Below are 25,347 nucleotides of genomic sequence, written 5' to 3' on the forward strand. Positions count from 1 at the left end.
GTTGCGGTGTCTTTGCGCGCTGTCTTTAGGACCTGGGAGAGAAGGGCTGACGTTGTGGTCTTGGCCCTGGCCGGGGGGCGGGGGCTCGGGCGGTGCGCAGCAGGGCGCCGCGTGGGTGGAACCACCTGGGCGGGTTGTGGGGGATACAGTTAGTGTCCGAGCCACTGGAGGAGACTTGGCATCCGCAGCTGCCCTCTGGCCCCTCACGGCTGCTGGCTTCCGGGGTGCAAGTGAAGCAGCCTCCCTGCGTGCGTCCGCGGAGGCCGCCGCGCCGGGACCAGGCCTCTTTAAGCGCAGGCCCCGCCCCGGGCGCCACCGCCCCGCCCCGCAGAGCCCGCGCCCGCACCGCCATCATGATCTGCCTGGTGCTGACTATCTTCGCCAACCTCTTCCCCGCCGGTGAGCGGAGCGGCGCGGACCGGGGACGGGCGGCCGGTGCTGGGCTGGTCTGACGCCACGTCCCCGCCTGCCCCGCAGCTTGCACCGGCGCACACGAGCGCACCTTCCTGGCCGTGAAGCCGGACGGCGTGCAGCGGCGGCTGGTGGGCGAGATCGTGCGGCGCTTCGAGAGGAAGGGCTTCAAGTTGGTGGCGCTGAAGCTGGTGCAGGTGGGGGCGCGGGGCGCGGTGAGCGAGCGGGGAGCGGTGTGGGGGGACGGGGGGCGGGGACCTGGGGACGCCTGGGTGCCGGCGCAGGCGGCGTGACCTTTCCGCAGGCCTCCGAGGAGCTGCTGCGCGAGCACTACGCCGAGCTGCGTGAACGCCCGTTCTACGGCCGCCTGGTCAAGTATATGGCCTCCGGGCCGGTGGTGGCCATGGTGAGTGCCCGGGAAGCGGGCGGACGGCCGGGCCTGGGACCCCACCCCTGCGTGATACCGCCCCCGTCCCCCTGCACAGGTATGGCAGGGGCTGGACGTGGTGCGCACCTCGCGGGCGCTCATCGGGGCCACGAACCCGGCCGACGCCCCGCCCGGCACCATCCGTGGGGATTTCTGCATCGAGGTTGGCAAGTAAGGCTCGCCCCGGGGACGGGCCCAGCCCCGTCCGGCCTCCCCCATTTCGGCCCTCGTGGGACCCGTGCCGGAGCTCTCCTTCTCGCGCTCACGCACGCCTTTTCCGCTCAGGAACTTGATTCACGGCAGCGATTCGGTGGAGAGTGCCCGCCGCGAGATCGCGCTCTGGTTCCGCGCAGACGAGCTCCTGTGCTGGGAGGACAGCGCTGGGCACTGGCTGTATGAGTAGCCCGGCAGGTGCGCTTCGCAGAGGCTCTGACACCCCAGCCTCCGCCAGGGCCCAAGTGGCCGGGCTTCTGGCCCCACCATGCAGCGCTTGTAACATCCACCTGTCAGGACGTTGCATCGAGGTGGCGCGGGCCTCTCCCATCCCCGGCGTACAGGGCTTCCTGCCCGAGGAGCTGCTCCAGGAGCCTGCGGCTTGCCTGGAAACGTGCCAGGACACTGTCCTGGTGCCCAACCCAACATGGTCCCTTTCTTTTTATAATAAAGTGAAGTCCTCGTTTTCGTGTCGGGTTTGGGCCCAGAAACAGGCAGCTACGACGTTAAGACGTTTATTACATACAGAGCAGATATGTGGGTTTGCTTGCAGGGCCAAAGCCTGAGGAGAATCGTCACCCCTCCCCCAGCCGCACCACTGCTCAGCCCGAGTCACTTCGAGATCCTGGGGGAACAGACGAGGGAGCAGACATACATCACAGTGGAGGTGGCAGGGATGGTGGGGAGAAGCCGGCAGCGCAGTGGCTGCAGCCCATGGTGGCCAGCGGGGCTCGTGGGGCAGCTCCCCAAGATCTGTGCTTCTCTGGTTGGGGGTGGGTGCGGGAGCTGGGCTGCCCTCATTAGGGCCTCCCAGACAGGAGTGCAGTGGGTCTGGAAGGTAGGAGCAGGCCAGCGAGGCCCGGCTGGACAGGGAGAGCAGTCCAGGGTGGCCTCTGCCCGCTACAGGCTTGGGAGTCGGCTGGGGGCGGCTCCATCCTCAGCCCCATGGGCCTCTGCTTGGTGGCCTCTTGCTCCCGGGGAGCAGGCCACAGCGGGCAACCCTAGGCACTTAGTAGCGTGTCTGGGAGCTGGGCTCCGTGGACCCCCGTGCAGGAGGCAGGCCCTGGGAGCACATTATCCCCCATCAACCTGAGGCTGAGCCTGCATCCTAGGACTGAACCTGGAGAGGCCAGGGCCTCCCCTTCTTCCTGAGGCCTGCGCCTGCCCTGGCAGCCTGAGAAATCCCACCCTGAGGGCTTCTGGGAGGGCCAGGACTCCAAGGCCCACTCCTCCAAGGTGAGTCTTCTGCCCAGGCAGAGCCTGGGGGGACACGGCAAGAGCCTGCCCGCGTGGGCAGGATGGGGTAGCAGTCTCTCTTCTCAAGCAGCTGCCCCAGGGAGCTGGGCCTCGTGCTTTCATGCCAGCTCCCTGGGCAGGGGACAGCTGGGGTGGGGACAGACGGAGGATAGAGGCTTGAGGATGGGGAGGCCCCAGAGAAGGCCAGCTGGGGTGCAGGCACCTGGGCAGCCTGAGGCCCACCTCCCTGGGCAAAGGCTAGTGCCTGGCCCAGCTCCCCTAGGCAGAGTGAGGGCCGGGGAGGCAGGGTGGCCCCATGAGCAGCATGCAGAGGTGGGCCCAGGGCAGGCAGCCTCGGCGGTGGGGAGCCCCTGCCTCCTCCAGGGGTGCTGGGGGGTAGGAGGCCCAGGGTGGAGCCAGGGCCACCTCGGGTCCTGCCTGCATTGGGCCCAAGGTGCCCTGGACTTGAGGACTCTGGGCTGGAAGCTGGCCAGGAGCCGCCTGAGAGACTGTCCCGAGAGCATCTTCTCCTCGGGTGGAAGCACCCTCCCCTTCTCCTCCCAGCTGATTGGCATCCCCGCACTCCCTGCCCGCTGGAGGGGACCAGACTCAGGTGAAAGCTGCAGGTTGAGAGGTTAGAAGAGGGGCGGCGGCGCCTGGCTGGCTACCCCGCAGGGCAGGCGGGGGTCAGGTGGTTGGGGGTCCTATGTACAGGTCGGGCCAGGCAGGGCAGCGGCCTCACTCGGGGGTGTAGGACACCTGCCACACGATGATGTGACTGCGCTCCGCCTTGGACAGCACGGGCTTCAGCTGGCTCATGTCCCCTGTGCCCTCCTCCGTCTCGTCGTCCTCTCCGTCTCCTGCAGGCAAGGCAGCAGAGTGAGGGCCAGGCTCCCCCTGCGCCCAACCTCAGTCCCGTCCCTGGGCCCCGCTCACCAATGCGGAAGTCGATGTAGCCCTCCCCGCCGCTCAGCACCAGCACGTTCCGCAGCTTCTGACCCTCCGCCTCTGAGGCAGGGGCAGCTGGCCCAGGGCCCTCAGCTGGGCTGTCCAGCACACTCCCGTTCAAGGTGGCCAGCACATTCCCTGGGATAGCAGAAGCGATTCAGGACAGTGGCCTCCTGGAGGGGGCGGCAGCCACTGGCGTGCAGGGGATGTGGATGGCAGGAGGGGCCCAGCCTCACCTGGCACTGAGACAAAGAACTTCACGGCATCGCGGTGCCCGTGGAAGCAGAGCTGGGCCTGGGCCATGGAACAGTAGGGGATGAAGCTGCTGGCCGCCCTGTCACTGCTGTCGTCGCCGTACACGTGGATGACGCCCCCGGGACGGGCACCCTCCCCAGAGGTGGGGGATGTCTTATTGGCTGCAGGGGGAGAACCAGAGGCGCTGAGCCTGCGTACACATGGAGGGTGGGAGAGGCGCCTGTGGGGGAGAGGAGGTGGCTGGGCTTACCTCGGAGCCCCAGGAGCTGGCCTCGGTGCAGGACCACAGCTGGGGACACAAGAGGAGCATGGGAGGAGAGTGGTCAGCGTAGGGGCAGCGAGGCACCCTTCCAGGTGGCCCTGCAGAGCCACCCCCGGGAACCCATGGACACCTCTGGCAGCACCACTGCCCCTGCAGGGGCGCATGCCACTCACTCTCTGTCAGGGGGATGGAGATGACCACTCCGTTGCCGGTGCCCACCCAGAGCCGGCTGCCCGCGACAAGCAGGGCTGTGATGCGCACGAAGGAGAAACCCAGTTTGCCGGTGCCTGTAGGGGGAGAGTGGTCAGGGCGGCTGGCCTTGAGCCCCCCGCCGCCCCACCTGGCACGGCAACTCACCTAGCATCTTGCTGACGTAGGGCTCGATGTCCACATCCTGTAGGTGCTGGTGTGTGTGTGCATGGTAGAGCCTCAGGGTAGAGTCCAGGCGGATGGACACCCATACGCCATCGCCGATCCACGCCAGCTGCCGCACCTGGCTTTCCCGCCGCGGGTGGGCGTCAAATGACTTCTGTGGAGTCATGGTGGCCCATCAACAGGGCTGGGGAGAGGAGAGGAAGTGGGCAGCCCCAAACCTGCCACAGCCCCAGGGCCACCTATAGCCCCCTCAGATCTCCAGCTTTGCGTCTGTTCGAGCCCGAGTCATTGGCGGTACAGGGAGGATGGGACCCACACAGGGCTGTGTGGACTTCTGTATGGAAGGTGCTGGAGAGCCGCTGGCCGGCAGGAGCCTCTTCCCCTCCCTGGGGCCCCTGGCCAGCACTCGCCTCGATCTGCATGGTCTTGGGCTGGATGACGTGCACCTTGTTCTTGTAGCCGCACCACACGCGGTCGTACACGACAGCCATGCAGCGGATGGAGTGGTGCGGGTGGCCCAGGTCCATCAGGTGATAGTTGCTCAGATCCCACTGGCCATCTGGAGGGAGCCCCGGACACCTGCTCAGGCCTGGCCGGGCCCCCCCCCTGCTCAGGACATCAGGGGTTGAGATACCCACTGCCAGGCTAAGGAGAGGCCTGGAACCCCGGGAGTCCCTTGGCTAAACACTGCCAGGGCCATCAGCTGCCACCCACACACCCCGTGCTGCCAGGCCCCACCTTCACCACGGTGGAAGATGGCCAGGGTCCCGTCCGCCAGAGCCACCAGCACACGGCCTTTGACATGCCTGAAACAGGAATGTGGTGAGCCTGGTTTGGGCCAGGCTGTGCAGGCCCCCTCTGCCCTGTTCCCCCGTGACGCCCGGCCCTCAGCCTGGGTCACCCACACTAGGCTCAGCACGGAGTCCTTCAGCTTGATGGAGTGCAGGCACTTCTTCCAGTTGGCCACAGCCGAGTGTACGTAGAGCCTGTAGAAAGAAGTGGCAGTGGGCGAGGGACTCACCTAGGACCCCCCCCTCCACCTTGCCCTGGGCCCTTCCTACCAGCCGTTCTGGGCTCCCAGCCACATGGTGGGTGCAGCACTGCTGCCTGCTCCTGTGGGGTCCCCGCTGGGCTCCGGCTCTGGTTGCGTGCTGCTGCTGTCAGGCTCTGGCCCATTCTCACTGTGGGAAGGACGGTGGCTCCAGGGGGGCCACGGGGCATGCACCTGCCCCAAGACCCCTAGGCCCTTCCCACCTCTGCAAGCCTCCCCTCCACTCCTGCTCACCTGCCAGGCTGGGGGCCAGAGGATGGGGTGGGGGCCGGGTCAGTGAAGACGTGCTCTGTGAGAGGCCCGGGCCGCAATGTGGCCGTCTCTGGCTCGCTGGGCCCAGGGTCTGGCACCTCCGTAGCCTCTGTGGCCTCCTCTGTGGACTGGGACGGGTTGACCTTCCCGTTGGCGATGGTGGCCACCTCCCCTGTGTTAGGAGAGGTGAGCTTGGGCTGGGCGGAAAGGTGGGAACGAGGGGATGGGGGAAACTCGCCCAGGACTCACCCTGCCCCTTGTCTAGCACCGGGGTGTCCCCTCGGGAGGAGCAGTTGCTCCGTGGCACATTGCAGCGGGTGGCACAGCCCACCAGGGTGATACCGGCCAGCACGCCGTCCACGCCCGGATCCTCTGGGTTCACATCGCTGTCCAGGAACATCTCCCCAGGGGGGTAGTCGCTGTCGCTGGCCGCTGGGGAGAGGGACGGCCCATCAGCCTGTGCTGGGGAACCCACCACTGCAAGGACGTGCCCAGCACTCATACAGGGGCAGAGGGAGCGGGAGCTGGCCTTCCACTCTCCCAGCAGACCCAGCTTCCACACATGGCTCCACCCACAGCCCACCCAGGACCCTCTGCCTGGAGGCCTGGAACTCCAGCAAGCCTGCTCTGTTGGGTGGGCCCCTGGGCCAGGGAAGCTGAGTAGTAAGACCCTGGTCCTGGGAGCAAACAACTTGTGATCCTGTGGCAGACCCTCAAGAACCCAGACGGCCTGTGGTTTCACACCAGAGACCTGGCAGAGCCCTCAGCACCCCTTCGTCCTCCCAGTGTTGGGGCTGGCCCAGAACATCACCAGGGTTACCGCTCACAGGGGTGACGTGAAGCTCCTCACCCACACCCCCTTAGCCCCTGGTGAGGCCATGAGATTTCAGCCCAACTGGAGGTTTCACATTCAGCATGAGGAAATGTTTTCCGGTGGTCCCCGAGTGATGCTTCAAGCTGTGGGTGACGCCTACCCCTCGCCCTCTAACCAGGTGAGCGTGGGGTCCCGAGTAGGTAGGAAGAAGAGGCCGAGGCCACTGTGAGCTTCCTCCCAGAAACAGGGCCCAGGGCCTGACTTGACTGGGTGTTGCCCCTCCCACTGTCCACTGCCATGTTCCCGTGTCCACAGGACACCCCGAGAAGGTGGGTGCTGTGTGGCAGGACTTTTACTTAGCTTGCTAGTAAAAGGGAGTGGCGCCCAAGTGGAAACGCCCACTCCAGCTGCTCACCAGGGATGCTGGAGATACACAGCACGTGCGCGTTGCAGACGGTGAACTGGTCCACCACGGTGCCCGGCTGGTTGGCGTCGATGATCACCACCTTGCTGGTGGTCAGGGTGCTGGTCAGGATCCACACCCGGCTGGAGGTGGCGTCCATTTCAGGGAGCTCCTTGGCCTGTTTCAGGGCACGGGATCAAGGTCAGAGCTCGAGCTTGAGGCTACCCAGCAGCAGCAAGGGGCCATGGGACTCCCAGAAGCTGTCAGGATCCAGCCTTGACTGTAGATTGAGGGGACATGGCTGTCCTTCCCCGGGGCCAGAGCAATGCGGACTCAGGACTGCACTCTAAAGCGCTTGCATACCCGGTTTCGTCTCCACAGAGGAAGCCACTGAGCTCCAAGAGGCCCAAGCTGGGCCATAAAACTAAGCCTTCGACCACTAGGAAGCAAGCTCTGCCACTCCAGGCCACTTGGGAGGTCGGGGAGAGGGGAAGGGAGAGGAGGGGAGGGGGAGGGGATGAGAAAGCGGGGAGAGGAGAGGGAGGGGAAGAGGACCCACCCCAGCCCCGTTCCCAGCCAGGGGACCGAGACTGCTGGATGGCACTCGGGAAGGGGAGGGGAGGGCTGCCCCAGCTGCAGCCCCATTCCCAGCCACGTGGGCCAAGACTCCTACTGAAAACCCAGAAGGCGGCTCCGTTCTGGGGAGGGAAGACATTGCTTCCGAAGTCCAGGGGCCCCTGTGCTGCCCTGCTTCCGGGTGCTGTCCTGTGTCTCACTCCCAGCATGCTCTGCAGCTGAGCTGTCCTGAGACTAAGCCAGGGAGGGTGCCCCGTGGCCTCCGCCATACTCACCTTCTTCTTCTCGGGAGACCCGTGGGCGCTCTTGGGCTCACCGTCTCCTTCGCGGTCGCAGGTCAGGGGGTCGCGGCCTGGCGCTGGCTTGACTCCATTCCCACTGTCGTCCTCATTGGGCCTCCACCCGCTCAGGTTGACGCCCGCAGCACACCACAGCTGCATGGGCAGGGCCGGGGTCGGGTGTCACCGGTGCTCCCCAGCCTCCCGCCCGCCCAGCCGGCCTGAATGGGGTGCTTGCCGGCTCACCTTCATACTGGGGTCCTTCTCCACCAGAGGGCGGCAGTACACGGGCACCGGCACGTTCTTCATCCGCGTGTCCTCCTGGCCCCCGTTGGGACTCAGCTGCAGGGAGCAGGGAGGCGCCATGGGCACGAGCCATGGCCCCTACCCATCGCTCCAGAAACCTTAGGCCGAGCTGCCAGCTTCTGGTGGCAGAGCCAACTCAAGACTGGAGGCAGGTGGGGGCGTGGGAGCCGCGGGGCTCCTCCTCCCACCCTCCAGACCCCTGCCCAGGAGCCTTACTAGGAACCTGCCAGGCCCCTGCCCCGCCCACAGAGCCCGCCCCTTACTCACGCCCCGCCCCCGTGGGGGCCCCGCCCGGTGCCCGAAGCGCCCTGCCCGCACCTGCTTGTACTTGGCGGGCAGGCTCCAGCCGCAGGCCTGCAGACGGCCGTCGTCGTTACGCACGTGCTCACGCACCTGGCGGTACTGCTCGCGCTTCTGCTCTCGACGGGCGGAGGATGTGCAGTCGCTGAGTGGAAGAATGACGGGTGATGTCTGTCCAGGGTGAGCAGCAGCCGAGCAGCAGGCACCCACAGTGCCCCAGGCTTGCCCTGGGGGAGGTCACGGCAGGGAGGCCCATCCTCGCCTTTTCCCGGCCACCGAGTGCCCAGCTGGGGAGGGTGGCCTTCTCAGGACCAGGTATGCCCCTGGGCTTGGAGGCCACAGCTGGCACCTGCTCGACCCAGAGGCTGCTCTTCGGCCACAGTCACTGAGGGCTCCACGGACCGGGACCTGGAGTACCGCCAGGGCACAGGCGTGGCCAGCGACTCCTTGCTGCAGAGGCCACCATGAAGCCCAGTGCAGCCCCCTCACTGTTGGTGTGCACAGCCTCTGCCAAGGGACATCCTGAACCAAACACTGCGGAGCCAAAGCAGCCCAGCTCCCCGCTGCAGGGAGGGGCAGGCAGTGTGCAGGGAGAGGTCACGACCCCTGGCATGTGGCCAGCAAGGTGGAGGCTGTCCTGAAAGTCCCGCTTCAGGTCCTGGAGGGGAGGGGCCTCAGGACAGGGCCTCCCCAACCCCATTGCAGGCCACTAGTGGGGACCATGGGACACTCACTCGTCAGGGAAGAATTCCAGGGGCCGGCTGCCCGCCGAGATTGGGCACATGGCATGGCTGCGGCGCTGGCTGAAGCCGGCCGTCGTAGGCGACTTGTAGTGGATATTCACCGAGGGGTAGGGGCGCTTGGCCGGAGGGGGGCTGGAGGAGGAGCTGAAGAGGCGGCTGAAGCTGCCGGAGGCACAGGGAGGTGAGGGGTGGGCAGAGGACCAGGGAACTTCCCTGCCCCTTCCCCTGCAGCTGCTGCCCACACCCCCTGGGGGCCCCCAGCTTACAACTGCCAGATGGTAGACTTCTTCTTCTCCTGGACGGATGGGTGCTCTCGGGACGCTCTGCGGGGGAGGGCATAGGGAGCAGCCTGCTAGCACCCTCACGCCTCCCTTGCCTGGCACTCTCTGGGCTCCCACGAGGAAGCACCCAGCACACTTCAGTCCCCCCAGAAGACAGGGAGGTGCCAAGGAGGGAGCCGCAGTTCTGCCATCAGAGATGACCCCACAGCCCTTCCTGGGGCGGCTGCAACTCCCACCTGATCATCTCGGTCCACCGCACGGCCTCTTGCAGCTCCATCAGCCGCTCCTTGTACTGGTTCCGCTCCATGAGCACACGGGCCATCTCTACCCGTGTGAAGCGGCGGCGCTGGGCCATGGGGATTTTGTCCTGTGGAGGGGAGAGGCACAGAGGCTCAATCAGCCCTTGGAGGCCGGGTCACACCTGCTTCCTCCTGGGGTGCCTCCACCAGGGCAGGGTCGTGGCCTCCAGCTATAGGCGGATCTCAGTACCAATTTCCTGCAGATCCTCGGGCAAGAAGTGGTGTGGAGGGGTGTCAGCAAGCGGGGAGGGGAACCCGGAGTCAGCCTGACCCTGCCAGGGCTGCCATGACATGCGTGAGAGGCACGATGTGGGTGAGTTTCCCTGCATGTCTGTGGAGGCCCCAAATGCCTCAGGTGAGGTGCAGGTGGGACTGCTCCAGTGTGAAATGAGTAGATGGGACGCTCTAGGAAGGGTCCAGCCGGCTGAACACTTTGGGTTCTGACAGACCCATGTGGGGTGTGTGGTCTGCTCCCCTACCCAGGGCTGCTCAGCAAAGCTGCCAGGGAGTGAGGAAGTGCGAGTCCGCACAGGGCCCCTGGCACTCAGCACTCTGTGCTTGCAGGCGCACGTCCAGCCTCAGGCCATGACAAGGGGCAGAGGCCCAGGACTGGTGGCACCCTCGGCTCATGCAGGAGGGGATGTGGGGGGGACATGACTCGCCTTCTACTTGTGTTTCCTCCTAGACCGTGGGGAGTGCGGGGTGCACGGGATGGCCCGAGACATACAACCTCACTTTATCGTCACCACAGCGCCCAGGTGACTGAGCTAGTGCAGGTAAGGCTGGCATCCGCCCTGGGGCCGGGCCTGCTCTCCTTAAGGAAGGAGGCCAGTGGCCAACTGACAGGCCTCCCTCTGGCCTCTCCCCTGGAGGGGGTAGTGGTTCTAAAGGGGAGGGCTGGCAATGCCCAGGCAGCAGAGAGCTTGCCCGAGGGCCTCCCGGGCTCCTCAGGGTTGGGGTAGGTCCTGAAAAGGGGACAGCAGGTGACTGACTTGGAGCACTGGCCAGGCTGCGAAGCCAGGGAGACCCGCTTATGACCATACAAAAGGCATGCACCAGGACTTGGGTGCTGATAGGTGACCCGGCGTCCTGCCAGGGCTGTGGTCCTGCCCAAGGGCCTGGTTCTGATTCTATGTGGTCTTGGGAGTGGGGCGGCAGATGATGCCGTTGGGGTCAGGTGTCACCCAGGAGGGGTGGGAGAGCTGTCAGCCCAGAAGAGCAGGCGAGTCCCCAGGAGACCGCCTGGGCCCCCTGCCCATGCCCCCAGTCCTGCATGTGAATAGTGGGCTCTACTGATTCTGTACAGAGACAGAAGGGCTGGTGAGTCCCCGGGAGCTGCCCCCCATGCCCAGGCCCTGAGTGTGAATAGTAGGATATACCGTGTGTGAACAGTGAAATGTACTGCCTGTGAATGGTGGATGGTGGATGGTGACCGCCCCGCCCGTGAAGAGTGAAGAGTGGATGTACCGATTCTGTACAGAGATAGCTGCTTACATCCTCCGCCTCTTCTTTGGGCTCACGGCGGGCAATGATGGCCTCGGACTTCACTCTGCGGGAAAAGGAAGGAGGTAGGGAGGGTGGGGACCTCCCAGGGGCTTCCGGAACACACAGTGGGCAGTGCCCGCCCCGAACTTATGTCCTTGTCTCTGTGCAAGGCTGGGGGCTCTCCCCACAGGGACCCCTGCAGCAGCTATCTGGTTCAGGGCCCTGAACGCTTCTGCCGGTTCCCTGGGGGCAGGTGGCCCTGCGCCACTGCTGCATAAGTACCCTGAAGCCCAGCCTTCCATCCTGGCTGCCCGGGAATGCAGAGGAGGGTGAAGCACAGTGGCCCTGGCTTGGCAAACCCAGAGCAGATCTGGGTCCCTTCTTGGGCAGAGGCATGGTCTCGGGGCCCCCACATGTCCTCTGCCCATCAGAGAAGGGCTGGAGCCCCAACATACAGCTCTCCAGGGACCGCGGCCAAACCTTGGCTGATCAAAGGGCTGGAGGAGTGGGATGGTGGGAGCTGCAGCCGAGCCCCGCATGACGCTGTGCTGGGAAGGAACACATGAGACAGGCCCAGTGTGCGCTGTAGGAAGCTCAGGAGGAGACCACGGCCCCACTCAGCTGGTTGGGGTGGAGTGGCTGTGAGCTGGAGCTGGGTAGGCAGGCTGTGCACAAAGCCACTCGGGCTGGAGAGCAGGCACTGGAGGAGGCAGCCACTCCGGAACCCTGAGGCCGGGGTCCCTCTGTTACCAGCTTTCCATGCCCCACCCTCACCTTTTCAGTTCCTCTTCCAGCTCCTTGATGCGGTTTTCCAGCTTGACTTTGGCCTGCTTGGCAGCCTCTAGCTCGCCCCTCAGCACCTCCTGCTCCCCAGACAGCTGGTCGACCTTGGCAATCAGGTCATTCTTCACCACGTTCAAGGCATTTCTTTGAAAAAGCAGAAAGATAGGAGCGCTGCGAGCGCGGCATACGGGTACGTGAAGGGGCCTTCCCGGGGCGCCTGCACTTCTGCCCTGGAGAAGGCACAGCCTGGTCAAGAAGGTGGCTGAATGGGAGACCCATCCCCATCTGAGCTAAACTCTACAGTCACCCTCATTAGAGGCTCCTGGAGATAAGCTTCCTAAAGAAACCAGGCGGAGCCCTGTTCCAAGCTCCTCCCGCCCGAGATGAGGACAGCTGCTGGCACTGGAGTCAGGTCCTCCCCCAGGCGCCCTCTGGCCCAGCTCACTCTCCAGCCCTGGTGAGGAGGCCGCCTCAGCCCACCACACAGGAGAAGGGCGCTCTTACTTGGTTTCCAGAAGTTGTGAGTTTTCCAGTAGCAGATTCCCCACTTCTTTGCCCATTCCTGAAACAGAAGGTGTGGAGGTTTCACCTATGCCCTTCAAGATAGGACCCTGATGCCGCCGCACCTGCCTCAGGGCAACGCTTCTGAAGAGGGTAGCTGGCTGGGGGGGACGCCCGATCTGCAGGGAGCAGGGGCCATGAAGGGCGGGGCTCATGCCAGCCCCAGTCTGCGCACAGAGCAGGCTCCCAGGCCTGGGGTGGTTCTTGTGTCCGACCAATGTCACCGGCCGGCTGGCTGGATGCAGGCCCCTGAATGGCCGCTGAGCCGCCACCTCAGAGCCCCCAGCAGGTCCGTCACCAGGCAGGCCCTCTCAGAGCCACCACCCTCAGACGAGTGATGTTGGAGCTGCGGTGAGGTGACAGGTGGGCGAGGAGAGGCCTGGCCCTCACGGCAGGGCCAGCAGGGCTAGGATGCAGCGATGGGGCGCGGCTGTGAGGACAGGGCTCCCTGGCTCCCTGGCAGGACTGATGGCTCCTCTACCACCAGGCCCCAAGTGGACCTGAACTGAGCTCCCTGCAAGCATGCCCCAGAAACCCCAAAAGGATGGAAAGAAACTCCAAGGTCCTGCCTTCCCACACACTCCCCCACTGTCTACGCAGTCATGAAACAGCATCACACGCCTCTGTGCCTGGGCTCAGGGGTCCTGCCTGCTGTCTCTATTATGACCTCCCTTGCCTCAAACATGGGCCTTCCTCCGCTGCCCTGCACTACTGGGGGTTCAGAGAGGCTGGGGCTGCCCTCCTCGGGCCTTCAAGTCTGTCCCTTGGGGGAAGTTGCCACCTCCCACAGCCCAGAGGCAGCCTGGACAGAGCGAGCTTCACCCAGGGCTGCCCCCCGACCCCGGCGGCCCCAACACTGTCCCCATCATGCAGAACAAAGCAAACAGCTCATGAAGCAGGAGACCATGTGGGGGTGGAGGAGCGACGCGCGCTGGAGCGGGGCCTCAGCCTTACCAAAGAAATCATCGCGCACTAGGGAGCCGTCCCCGTCCCACAGGAGATGGGCAACCAGGGCGGGAGGAGAGGGAGAAAGGGAGAGAAGAGAAGCGCGTTAAGCCCGTGTGGACAGCAGGCTGGGAGGAATTCAGAGCTGGGTCTGCTGGGTTAGGGTGGGCGCAGGAGGGAGTTAGAGGGCAGGAGATGGGATGGAGCCAGCTACTCCTTCTGGAAAGTTTACCCTTGGGGTTACATGAAGACTACCAGGCCAAAGTCACCTGTGGGACAGGCAGCTAACAGCTCACCCCAAATGCTGGGCTGGGTGGGGCTGAGGACGGAAGGCACCCCTGTGGGAACAGGCTGTGCCTAGAGGCTGGGGGGCTGCACCTGGACAGCCTCTGGGTGGTCCATCCCGCTCTGGGTGGGGCCTTGGAGCCTCCTGCTGTGCAGCCAGAGAGCAGGACTCAACCTGTCCACCCAGGTGGGGAGGGGGCCCAGGGCTGGGCTTGGTAGGGGCCTCAAGGACCCCTGACTTCTGGGGTGTGCCTGACAGCAGGGGAGGCCCCAGAGCCGGCCTTGGCCATGTCCCATCACTGCTGTGCGTGTCTCAGGGCTCTGCAGGGCCTTCAGAAATGGCCCGCGGGGGACTCCTCAGGCAGGGGGGTTTGGATATCCAGGTCATTGTCAAGTGGCTGGTGGAGCAAACTGAACAAGCTTCCGAGCGGCGGTGGCTGCGAGCAGAAGCACAGGCGCTGCGGTGACGTGGGGGGCAGTCCACACAGCCACGGTGACGGGATAGCTCAGGGCATCCCCTGTCCACCCACTCCCACCCCCACACAGAGGGGAGACAGGAGAGAGAGAGACTCACCCGAGAACTCCCCTGGCGTGTCCAGCGAGGCACAAAGAGGCAGGGGGAGGAAGGGACAAAGGTCAATTAGTGACTGGAACACAACAAAATAAAGAAATGCTTATTGCAGAAAACCCAGCAATGCTTCGGCCACTCCCATGTTGCAGGGCAGGAGAGAACAGGAGCAGCCTCCAGCAGGTCTGGGTGCCCTGTGCCCCCGGGCAGAAGCCTGCAGGGAACGGGGCCCAGGCGCCGTGGTCCAGCCCAGGCCTGCGTTGCTGACCCCTGACCCTAAAGCCTGCTCCCCTCTGCTCCCATCACCCATCAGGAGGGCAGGCCCCCTGCAGTCCCCACGATGCAGGCCTGTGAAGAGGAGTGTGTGTGTGGCAGGGTGTGGCAGGTGCCCAGCCTCCCAAAGCCCCCCAGCGTGGGCGAGGGAGAGAGTGGCACGGGAGACACCGCAGATGCAAGCCTGGAGCTGGACTCCTAGGCTCCTGGGTCAGCCCGGGTTGGGCAGGACCTCGGAGAAGGATGACTGAAGACAACGGGAGCAAGGGCTCCACTGTGGAGGGCGGAGAGAACACACCAGAAAGCAGAGGAGGGGTGGAGAGCATGAGGCGGGCGGGGCATCCTCACTGGGTCCTGGCCCTCGCCCTGCACAGGACGCTGGCGAGGGAAACGCTCTGCGGGAAACACCAGCAGAGGCGGGGACGCGGTTCTGCTCTACTTGGTTGTTTCACATAGAAAGGAGAATGGCATGAAAAAGTCACTTGATCTGGATGACAAAAGGGTTGTTTGGGCCGGGCGCGGTGGCTCAAGCCTGTAATCCCAGCACTTTGGGAGGCCGAGACGGGCGGATCACGAGGTCAGGAGATCGAGACCATCCTGGCTAACACGGTGAAACCCCGTCTCTACTAAAAAAAATATAAAAACTAGCCGGGTGCAGTGGCGGGCGCCTGTAGTCCCAGCTACACGGGAGGCTGAGGCAGGAGAATGGCGTGAACCCGGGAGGTGGAGCTTGCAGTGAGTGGAGATCCCGCCACTGCACTCCAGCCTGGGCGACAGAGCGAGACTCCGTCTCAAAAAAAAAAAAAAAAAAAAAAAGGGTTGTTTGTTATAGGAATTCCAATAATAAGGCAATTTCCAGTCAAAGAGCAGATGTCCTTCTCTCATCTCGGCTTCTCAGGGCAGCCGCTGCTAACAGCCAATATTCTCTTCTCAGGTCTCCTTCTAGATAAGCAACAGGCTTCAAAGAACAAAATCGGGACCGCGTTTTCCATCTCTCCGGGAACACATTACTGTGTTCCACTCAGCCATGTCATGGGACACTCCTGTGCTGAGGCTCCTGGTTGCCTTTATTTTTTGAGACGGGGTCTCACTTTGTTGCTCAGGCTGGAGTGCAGTGGCACTATCATAGCTCACTGCAATGTCGACCTCCCAGGCTCAAGAGGTCCTCCCACCTCAGCCTCCTGAGTAGCTGGGTCTACAGGAGCATGCCACCACGCCCGGCTAACCATTGTGTGTGTGTGTGTTTTTTTTTAGTAGAAATGAGATCTCACTATGTTGCCCAGGCTGGTCTTCAGGTCCTGAGCTCAAGCAATCTGCCCACCTTGGCCTCCCAAAGTGCTGGGATTATGGGTGTGAGCCACCGTGCCTGACCCTGGTTCCTTTTTTTTTTTTTTTAGATGGGGTCTTGCTCTGTCACCCACGTTGGAGTGAAGTGGTGTGATCTCGGCTCACTGCAGCCTTCACCTCCCAGGCTGAAGCAGTCCTCCCCATGAGCCTCCCAAGTAGCTGGGGCCACAGGTGCGCACCACCACACCCAGCTAAGTATTTGGTAGAGATGGGGTTTCACCATGTGGCCCAGGGTGGTCTCGAACTCCTGAGCTCAAATAATCCACCTGCCTCGGCAGGCATGAGCCACTGCCCCTGGCCTGGTTGCTTTTAATGCCCTGTCGTGTTTCTCTTTGGGAATATCTCATCATCTGTCACTGCACCTGCTCCCCCGAGACTTGGTGTCCCTGTGTGTGGGCTTGAGGTACTTTTCAGCCCTGTGACTGCCCGACTGCTCCTTCGAAGGCTGCACCTCCAGCTGCTGCTGCACCGCCACTGCCACCTGCCAGTGCTCGGTGGGGCTGCACCCATCACCTCTGGTTAGCGTGTAGGGCAGCGCCTGCTGCACCCTAGACAGCCTCGATTGCCTTATTTTCAATCCTTTAGGGAAAAAGTTTTCTTGATTTTCTCTTTATTTCTTTATTATTTCTGAAATTGAGCATCTTTTCAGAAGTTTATTGGTATAGCCTGTAAATTTCCTTTTTCTTTCTTTCTTTCTTTTTTTTTTTTTTTTTTGAGAGTCTCATTCTTTCACCAGGCTGGAGTGCAATGGCGTGATCTCGGCTCACTGCAACCTCCACCTCCAGGGTTCAAACAATTTTCCTGCCTTAGTCTTCTGAGTAGCTGGGACTACAGGCATGCACCACCATGCCTGGGGAATTTTTGTATTTTTAGTAGAGACGGGATTTCACCATGTAGGCCAAGATGGTCTCGATCTCTTGACCTCGTGATCCGCCCGCCTCGGCCTCCCAAAGTGCTGGGATGACAGGCGTGGGCCGGCCAAATTTCCTGTTTTATCTTCTGACAATTCCTATTGTACTTGGCTTCTTTTCTTTCTTTCTTTAATCGTCAAGGACTTGCTCTGTTGCCCAGGCTGGAGTGCAGTGGTGCGATCACGATTCCCTGCAGCATTGGTCTCCAGGGCTCAAGCGTTCCTCCCGCCTCAGCCTCCTGAATGGTTGGCATGATTCTCAGGCTACACACTAAACTCAACTTGAGCTAAAATTCACTCCAGCTATGTCTGTGGCTGCTACATGTGTGCACCACAATGCCCGGCTAATTTTTGTATGTTTTTGTAGAGAGGGGGTCTCCCTATGTTGCCCAGGCTGGTCTTGAATTCCTGAGCTCAAGTGATCCTCCTGCCTTAGCTTCCCAAAGTGCTGGGATTACAGGTGTGCGTCACCATGCAGGCCTTTATTTTAATTTTAATGATGTCTCCATCATTAGCCACAGTTGTCATTATTTTCCTTTATGGCTTTGGTCACATAGACGGGCTCAGATTATGAAAATATTCTCCAATAGCCTTTTCCAGTTATTTTTTCTTTTCTTCTTCTTCTTCTTCTTTTTTTTTTTTTTTTAAGACAGAGTCTTGCTCTGTCACCCAGGCTGGAGTGCAGTGGCGCGATCTCAGCTCAGTGCAACTTCCGCCACCTGGGTTCATGCAATTTTCCTGCCTCAGACTCCTGAGTAGCTGAGATTACAGGCACTTGCCACCACGCTCAGCTAATTATTATTTTTTTTTTTATTTCTAGTAGAAATGGGGTTTCACCATGTTGGCCAAGATAGTTTCGATCTCTTGACCACCTCAGCCTCCTAAAGTGCTGGGATTACGGGCATGAGCCACCGCGCCTGGCCCCTTTTCCAGTTCTACTATCCTTTGTTGACATTCTTATTTTTCTGAGACAGGCTCTTGCTCTGTCCCCCACGCTGAAGTACAGTGGCGCAATCATGGCTCCCTATATCCTTGAACTCCCAGGTTCAAGTGATCCTCCTGCCTCAGACTCCCAAGTAGCTGGGACCACAGGTGCCAGCACGCCTGGCTCCATTCTGTTGTCCTCGTAATTGTGTGCTTAGATCTTTAATCCACCTGGAAATCACTGCTGTTTCTGGGGAGGTTAGGCTTAGACTTCATTTTACACAAGCAGCAACTAAGGCAGTATGTTTACTGACTCATCCGCCCGTTTTCCACGGTTTGAGATGCCACACTTGTCATACATAGATGGATTCCCCATGGCTCCAGGTCTGTCTTAGCTCTTGGTCCTGAGCTCATGAGCTCGTATCGCAGGTTTGTTGCTGCCTGCCTCAACTGCTGCAGTTTTATGTGGAATCCTGCAAGCTTGTTCTCTCCCCATATTTTCTGGAATATTCTCACGTTTCCTCTACTGGACCAACTTCAGATCCATTCACAGAGTTCCAGAAAAATCTCCAACAAGCATGGGGGTATTTTTACTGGTAATGAATGGATTCCCGTGGGAACGGTGGGCTGCCTGTGACATCAGCAGACAGCTCACAGGGCGTGTCTTCGGGTCTGGGCACGTGGCATCACCCTCTGCGCGTACGGCTTCTTTTATGTCCTTCAGTGGTGCTTCCGAATCTTACACAGGCTTGTCTTTTCTCAAGGTTATTTGTGGATATTTTCTTCTTCTTTTTCTGAGACGGAGTCTCGCTCTGGAGTGCAGTGGCATGATCTCAGCTCACTGCAACCTTCACCTCCCAGGTTCAAGCGATTCTCCTGCCTTAGCCTCCTGAGGAGCTGGGACTACAGAGCCTGCCACCACGCCCGGGTAATTTTTGTATTTTTAGTAGAGACGGGTTTCACCATGTTGGCCAGGGTGGTCTTGAACTCCTGACCTTGTGATCCGCCCGCCTTGGCCTCCCAAAGTGCGGGGATGACAGGCGTAAGCCACCGCGCCCGGCCTGTCTGTGGACAGTTTCTATGTCTGGCTACTACGTCGGTGGAATCTCTCCTCAGGGCTGCCTCGTCCGTGCAGAGCAGAGCGGAGAGAAAGATGAGCTGTGCGGATTCCAGATTCCAGTTCGGCAATGCAGGGCGCGTAGTCGAACTTCTCTGATTGTTAGTCATTTGTAAAACAGAAAAATAAGTTCCTCAGTGCATATTTGCTGTACAATCCCCACCAGGCAGTGTGGTAATGGCTGGTACAGCTCCCAGCACCGGCCATGTGCTGAGTGAGGATTCATTCCCCTACTCCCTATTATGCCGTTTTTTTTTTTTTTTTTTTTTTTAAGACAGAGTTTCACACTTGTTGCCCAGGCTGCAGTGCAGTGGTGTGATCTTGGCTCACTGCAACCTCTGCCTCCCAGGTTCAAGCAATTCTCCTGCCTCAGCCTCCTGAGTAGCTGGGATTACAGGTGCCTGCCACGGTGCCTGGTTATTTTTTTTGTATCTTTAGTAGAGATGGGGTTTCACCATCTTGGCCAGGCTTGTCTCCAACTCCCACCCACCTCGACCCACCCACCTCGGCCTCCCAGAGTGCTGGGATTACAGGTGTAAGCCACTGCGCCCAGCCGGTCCTATTATGCCAATTCTAAGACATACATTTTTTCCTCTGTTAACATTTCTGAAATGTCAGTGGGTCTTAAACAATCACTGTCACATTGTAGTTTAATTTGCAGCAGTTTTTTTTCTTTCTTGAAGATTCCTAAAATAATGGTATGTGGGGCTGGGCGCAGTGGCTCACGCCTGTAATCCCAGCACTTTGGGAGGTTGAGGCGGGTGGATCACAAGGTCAGGAGATCGAGACCATCGTGGCCAGCACATTGAAACCCTGTCTCTACTAAAAAATACAAAAAATTAGATGGGTGTGGTGGCGGGCGTCTGTGGTCCCAGCTACTCAGGAGGCTGAGGCAGGAGAATGGCATGAACCCAGCAGGTGGAGCTTGCAGTGAGCCGAGACTGCACCACTGCACTCCAGCCTGGGCAACAGAGCCAGACTCGATCTCAAAAATAATAAAATAATAATAATAATAATAATAATAACAATAATAATAACAATGGTATGTGGGCTGGGTGTGGTGGCTCACACCTGTAATCCCAGCATGATTTAGGGGGCCAAAGTGGGAGGATCACTTGAGCCTAGGAGTGTGAGACCAGCCCTGGCAACATAGCAACAGCCCACCTGTATAGGAAAAAAAAAAAGTCTTAAAAAATGGGTGTTGTCTCAGATTCGATGGAATACAACGGATGCCCAACCTGGGCTCTTTTTATTTCTCCATCCCCAAAGGAATTCAGAGTCAAAGTGCTGAGAGAGGCGCAGGGCCGCCTGCGTAGGCACTGGACGGAGGGCCATCACTCTCCACCCGCTGGCTTTCGGCAGAAGCACCTTTCCGTCACGTGCAAAGCCATGTGTTTCTGAAATGACGCTCTCTCCCAGATCCGTGCAGGTTCCAGGCTCTCCCCTGCTTGGCAGCCTCACGAGGGCATACTCCTTTCCCTGCTGTCTTCAGGAGATCGTGCCCGTTCTGCAGCTGAGCTGGACATGGGTCAAGCCCCCGGGCAAGTCGATTAGGGCAGAGGGCACAGGTCCCCGCTCGTTCGTCCATCCCGGTTGCCAGAGAGCAGGCTCCTCTGTTTCAAAAATGTCCCATCAACAGATTGCAGCAGCAGGAGGTCCGCACTCCTCAGGACTGCCTGACTTTTTCTTGTCCTGTCTCACTCTGTCGCCCAGGCTGGAGTGCAGTGCTGTGCTCACAGCTCACTGCAGCCTCAACCTCCCAGGCTGAAGTGATCTTCCCACTTCAGCTTCCCAAGCAGCTGGGACTTACAGGTGCACACCACCATGCCTGCCTAATTTTTTATAAAATGTTTTGTAGAGACGGGGTCTCGCTATGTTGACCAGGCTGGTCTTGAACTCCTAGGCACAAGTGATCCTCCTGCCTTGGCTTCCCAAAGCTATGGGATTACGAGTGTGAGTGACTGCGCCTGGCCTCCCTGCCTTTCTTATACACATTATGTTTAAGGCTCTGGATAGGCACCAAAAGGTCTGTTACTCCCAAGAGCAGGCTCTCATGCCAGCCTGACCTCGGCGGAGCCCAGATGACCAGCACCCTGAAGAGTAGGGTGGCAGAGCCCAGAGTGCACCGGGAGCATGGAACGCACAGTGACTTGCGGCCTCATTGTGGAACGCACAGTGACTCACGGCCTCCATCGTGGTACGAGAAAAGGACCGCGCCAGGGTCTCATGGGAAAGCAGGCTCCTGGCCAGTGCCCTCTAGGTGGGCGCTGCAGGGGGTGGCTGTGCAGCAGGGCGAGGCAGCACAAAGGCCACGGGCTGAGCACAGGGTACCACGGCAAAGAGGGTGGGCTGATGTGCAGGCCACAGAGTCCCTGGCTAGTGAGGAAGCTGCCAATCCTGGTCATCTCTTGGAGCCAGGTGGGGGTCAGAATGTGGCTGGAGCAGGATTCACAGCCCCCAAGGTGGAAAGCACCAAGCAGGGGCCCATCAGGGCAAACAGAGGAGCACAGTGTGGCCTGTGCATGCGACGGGTGCTACTCAGCAGTGAAAAGCCGGGAAGCACTGACACGCTGCAGCCGGGATGGACCTTGAAGACGTGACGCAAAGTTAAAGAAGCCAGGCAGAAAAGGCCCATTTCTGTGAAATGTCTGGAACAGGCAAATCTACAGAGACAGAACGTGGATGTGTGTTTGCCTGTGGCTGGGGAGGAGGGGAGACAAAGTGACTGCTAATAGTCACAGGGTTTCTTTTTGGGGATGAAAATGATGTGACTTTAAACACCGAGCGTGCTAACACCCATCGGACTGTACACCGTAAGGGAATTAATTACATAGTGCAGAATCTCATCTCAGTGGAGCTACCGAACAGCACAGACCTGGCTCGGAGTTCGGGCTGCTGTTCTGGGTCGGGCCTGTCTGGGTTGGGCCTGCGTTCAAGTCCGAGCTCTCACCGTCATCTCACCCTCCCTGACCTCAGTGTTTTTTTGAGACAGAGTCCCTCTCTCTGTCACCCAGGCTGGAGTGCAATGGCGCGATCTCGGCTCACGGCAATCTCCGCTTCCCGGGTTCAAACGATTCTTCTGCCTCAGCCTCCCAAGTAGCTGGGATTATAGGAGCCCACCACCACGCCCAGCTAAATTTTTTTTTTTTGTATTTTTAGTAGAGACGGGTTTTACCATGTTGGCCAGGCTGGTCTCAAACTCCTGACCTCAAATGATCCACCTGCCTTGGCCTCCCAAAGTGCTGGGATTACAGGTGTGAGCCACCATGCCCGTCCTCAGTTTCTTCATCTACAAATGGGGACACCAACAGAGGGACAGCTTGACGCTGCAGTAAGGACCAACGGTGGCCGTGCCTGTCAGTGCTGCCACCCACGGAAATAAGAATACCGCCCACAATGAGAAGGACAGCTGCAACCTGACACTGTGTGTTCCACGTACACATGTGTCATATGTCTGAGGGCCATGGTGCCTGGCAGGGTGTCACCAAGACATTACAACAATCGGCCGGGTGCGGTGGCTCACACCTGTAATCCCAGCACTTTGGGAGGCTGAGGCGGGTGATCACGAGGTCAGGAGATCGAAACCAGCCTGACCAAGAAGGTGAAACCCTGTCTGTACTAAAAATACAAAAATTACCTGGGCATGGTGGCTGGCGCCTGTAATCCCAGCTACTTAGGAGGCTGAGGCAGGAGAATCGCTTAAACCCGGGAGGTAGAGGTTGCAGTGAGCCGAGATCATGCCACTGCACTCCAGCCTTGGCCACAGAATGAGACCCCGTCTCAAAAAAAAAAAAAAAAAAATCATCATAGCATGGTGGGGGCGTTCCCTCTGGTTCTTGGCATTTTCTGATATTATTTAAATGTTACTATAAGCATATATCATTTTCTCAAAAAATAAAAAAACAGCTAAAAAATATACATTATTGGCCGGGCATGGTGGCTCATGCCTGTAATCCCAGTACTTTGGGTGCCTGAGGCAGGTGGATCACCTGAGGTCAGGAGTTCCAGACCAGCCTGGTAAATATCGTGAAACCCCGTCTGTACTAAAAATACAAAAATTATCCGGGCATGGTAGCGGGCGTCTTTAATTCCAGATACTTGGGAGGCTGAGGCAGGAGAATGGCATGAACCCAGGAGGTGGAGGTTGCAGTGAGCCAAGATCGTGCCACTGCATTCCAGCCTGGGCGACAGAGTGAGACTCTGTCTCAAAAAATAAAAATAATAAAAATAAATAAATAAATACATATTATCTGAATTATGTAGAGTGGAAGGATATCAAAATATTAAAAGAGATTACCCCTATTTAGCAGAATTTTTCTGAAGATTAATCTCCTTTGGATTTTTTATATATATTTTTGCAACACATGAGAAAAGTTCCATAGAAAATTCACAGCACCAAGCGCGCCCCTCGCCTTCTTCCTGATCTCAGGGGAGCATTCTACCTTTTACCATCGAGTATAGTGTGCCCAACACTACTGACCTGAACGTTTCAACTCGGTTAAGATGGTAAATATGATGTTAGTTATACGTGGCCTCTACTGGGGCACTTTCTGACTCAAGTCAGGCTGAGACAGGCCTTCCTGTCAGGCTGAGGCCCTGCTGGTGCTCAGCACCCCACATTACTCTGCTCCCTGGGGGTCCCCCTGCCCCAGATAAGACAATCAGCTCAGGAGTACACTGGGAGGCAGCCTAGGATCCAGGAGCTTCTCACCCCGCGGGCTGGGGGAAGCAAGGCCATGGTGAAAGGCTCGGACCCTGACGCGCGCAAGGGGACAGACCGGGCTGTCCTATTGCCCACCTGCCATGCCTGAAGGCCTGGGACTCAGAGCCACATGGCCAGTGCTCAGCTGCCAGCAGATGCTGCGAGCACAGGAGACTCCATGTGCTGGCAGGAAGCAGCGCTGATGTTTGCAGCCACCACAGACCTAAGCACAGAGGGTTCGGTGTAGATCTGTGGTGCCGAGGTGAAGCCAGGGCTGTCTGCAGAGGAGTGGGCAGGTGGGCACCCTCCCAACCTCCTCCAAAGTCGATGGTCCTAGAGTGTGTGGCGAGGCTAATGGGCACGGAGCAGGCAAGCAGGCACCCTCCCAACCTCCTGGAAAGTCGACAGCCCTGAGGGTGTGTGCATAAGACGGGGCGAGGCTAACAGACATGGGTTTCTTTTTGGGATGCCGGAACATTCTAAACTAAGATAGTGTGGGTGGCTGCACCACCTGTGAGTATGCTATAAACCACCGAACCGTGCACTTGAAGGGGGTGAATTTGATGATACAGTCAACGCTTGATGCCCACGAGTTCCGTATCTGTGGGTTCAGCCAGCCTCATGGAAAATGTACAGGCCTGCAGTGGCCGTGTCTATACGGATGTGTACACTTCCTTCCTGTCATTATTTCCTAAACAACACAGCATAACAGCAACTACGTACACAGCATCTACAACACAACCTAGAGCTGACTTAGAGTACACGGGAGAGTGCAAACACTGACCACGTCCGAGCAGGGACTTAGAGTACACGGGAGAGCACAGACACCGCGCCACGTCCGAGCAGGGGCTTAGAGTACACGGGACAGCGCAGACACCGCGCCACGTCCGAGCATGGGCTTGAGAAGCCTCAGATTTTGGTATCCTTGGGGCAGTCCAGAAACCAATCCCTTGTGGAGATGGAGGGACAATTACCTATGAAATATAACTCAATAAAGCTGGAAAAAAGAAGGTTCCTAGCTCACAGCTGACAGAGGACTTTCCTTTCACTACAAACAAAACCGACAGCAAAAAGCCCCAGCACTGTGCAGGCACGAGGGGGGGACTTGCGCTTACCTAGGAGGTCAGCCCCTTCATCCACATCCCCGATGACCTCAGACCCTGCCGTTGACAGCTCATGGTACAGGGAGTCAGTGTTGATGCCAAAAGCTTTGTTCACGATGCCCTGGGTTGGGCTGTTGGGATGTACAGGTGGGGACAGAGAGCAGAGTCAGTGGGTAGCCCAGAGTGGCTGCGTCTGCAGACTCTTCCAATACCTCCCACCGTGCCCACTGAATGTCCACACTGCCGTGCAGGCCAGGCGTGGACAGGAGGTGGCAGGCCACAGCCTTGATGGTTCTCCCAATGGTGGCAGAGGAAGCCTTCACCAAAGACACTGACTTGGATAAATACTGAGCCCCCAGGACCCCAGAGCCTGGGCTGAACCAGTACCTGCTTCCTGTGCGGTCCAGGCGGGTCTCTGGACACATGTCCAGCTCTGGAGTGGAGTCAATAATGTCCTGAACATCAGACCACTCGTCACTGCTGCCCATGCCTACGGGAGAGCACAGGGGCACCTGGGGTCAGGAGAGGGTCTGGCAGCCTCTGCCCTGCTCATGGCTCCCCTCGGAACCTGAGTCTGGTGGGCTGGAGCTGGACGACCCGCCAGGTGGGGATGATCAGCAAACGGCTCTTCCCAGGCTGACTGGGCAGAGGTCGAACCCCAGCACAGTGGGCGTCTGAGGCGGGGGCTGGGGGGGTGGGTTGCAGCAGCCTCTCTGCATGGGAGTGTCAGCAGTAAGCCCAGTCCCCAGAGATCCCACGTCCAAGCAAGTCAGTGGCTGGACCTCCTCTCAGCCCTCATTCCCCTCTTCTCTTTCCATTACTGGGCTGTGTGCCATGGGATGACGCAGGTTACTGGTTAGTGGGGCAGTGTGCCGTGGGGTGACGCAGGTTACTGGTTAGTGGGGCTGTGTGCC

At 59.6% G+C, this 25,347-nt stretch overlaps 2 protein-coding genes across 9 annotated transcripts in view; one reads left to right on the forward strand and one right to left on the reverse strand.

Annotated features, from left to right (window-relative positions):
* The first annotated feature begins 153 nt into the window (after positions 1–153).
* NME3 (NME/NM23 nucleoside diphosphate kinase 3) lies at positions 154–1,548 on the forward strand. Its single transcript, XM_023189176.2, has 5 exons — positions 154–399; positions 478–608; positions 716–817; positions 897–1,009; positions 1,124–1,548. Exons 1-5 carry the CDS (start codon positions 354–356, stop codon positions 1,239–1,241), a joined length of 510 nt encoding a protein of 169 aa, XP_023044944.1. The 5' UTR covers positions 154–353; the 3' UTR covers positions 1,242–1,548.
* A 2-nt stretch (positions 1,549–1,550) lies between these two features.
* MAPK8IP3 (mitogen-activated protein kinase 8 interacting protein 3) overlaps positions 1,551–25,347 on the reverse strand; it is a 61,685-nt gene continuing 37,888 nt past the window's right edge. For 6 of the 8 annotated variants that reach the window (XM_023189166.1, XM_023189163.1, XM_023189165.1 and 3 more), the window contains 25 exons: positions 24,821–24,923; positions 24,446–24,564; positions 14,064–14,075; positions 12,203–12,260; positions 11,690–11,842; positions 10,898–10,979; positions 9,368–9,498; positions 9,117–9,173; positions 8,842–9,012; positions 8,126–8,252; positions 7,748–7,843; positions 7,499–7,657; positions 6,660–6,825; positions 5,680–5,862; positions 5,413–5,602; positions 5,189–5,308; positions 5,033–5,113; positions 4,866–4,933; positions 4,538–4,686; positions 4,110–4,281; positions 3,926–4,039; positions 3,741–3,779; positions 3,472–3,651; positions 3,224–3,373; positions 1,551–3,147 (listed from right to left, as the gene is read on the reverse strand). In XM_023189166.1, the coding sequence (XP_023044934.1) occupies positions 3,026–3,147; positions 3,224–3,373; positions 3,472–3,651; positions 3,741–3,779; positions 3,926–4,039; positions 4,110–4,281; positions 4,538–4,686; positions 4,866–4,933; positions 5,033–5,113; positions 5,189–5,308; positions 5,413–5,602; positions 5,680–5,862; positions 6,660–6,825; positions 7,499–7,657; positions 7,748–7,843; positions 8,126–8,252; positions 8,842–9,012; positions 9,117–9,173; positions 9,368–9,498; positions 10,898–10,979; positions 11,690–11,842; positions 12,203–12,260; positions 14,064–14,075; positions 24,446–24,564; positions 24,821–24,923 (3,002 nt within the window). In that variant the 3' untranslated portion in view covers positions 1,551–3,025. Of the gene's footprint in view, positions 3,148–3,223; positions 3,374–3,471; positions 3,711–3,740; positions 3,780–3,925; positions 4,040–4,109; positions 4,282–4,537; positions 4,687–4,865; positions 4,934–5,032; positions 5,114–5,188; positions 5,309–5,412; positions 5,603–5,679; positions 5,863–6,659; positions 6,826–7,498; positions 7,658–7,747; positions 7,844–8,125; positions 8,253–8,841; positions 9,013–9,116; positions 9,174–9,367; positions 9,499–10,897; positions 10,980–11,689; positions 11,843–12,202; positions 12,261–14,063; positions 14,076–24,445; positions 24,565–24,820; positions 24,924–25,347 lie in introns of all 8 variants that reach the window. The other 2 variants (XM_023189164.1, XR_002725693.1) reach the window with 2 other exon arrangements.

This window comes from Piliocolobus tephrosceles, chromosome 17 (assembly GCF_002776525.5).
Source record: "Piliocolobus tephrosceles isolate RC106 chromosome 17, ASM277652v3, whole genome shotgun sequence".
NCBI classification, from domain to species: domain Eukaryota; kingdom Metazoa; phylum Chordata; class Mammalia; order Primates; family Cercopithecidae; genus Piliocolobus; species Piliocolobus tephrosceles.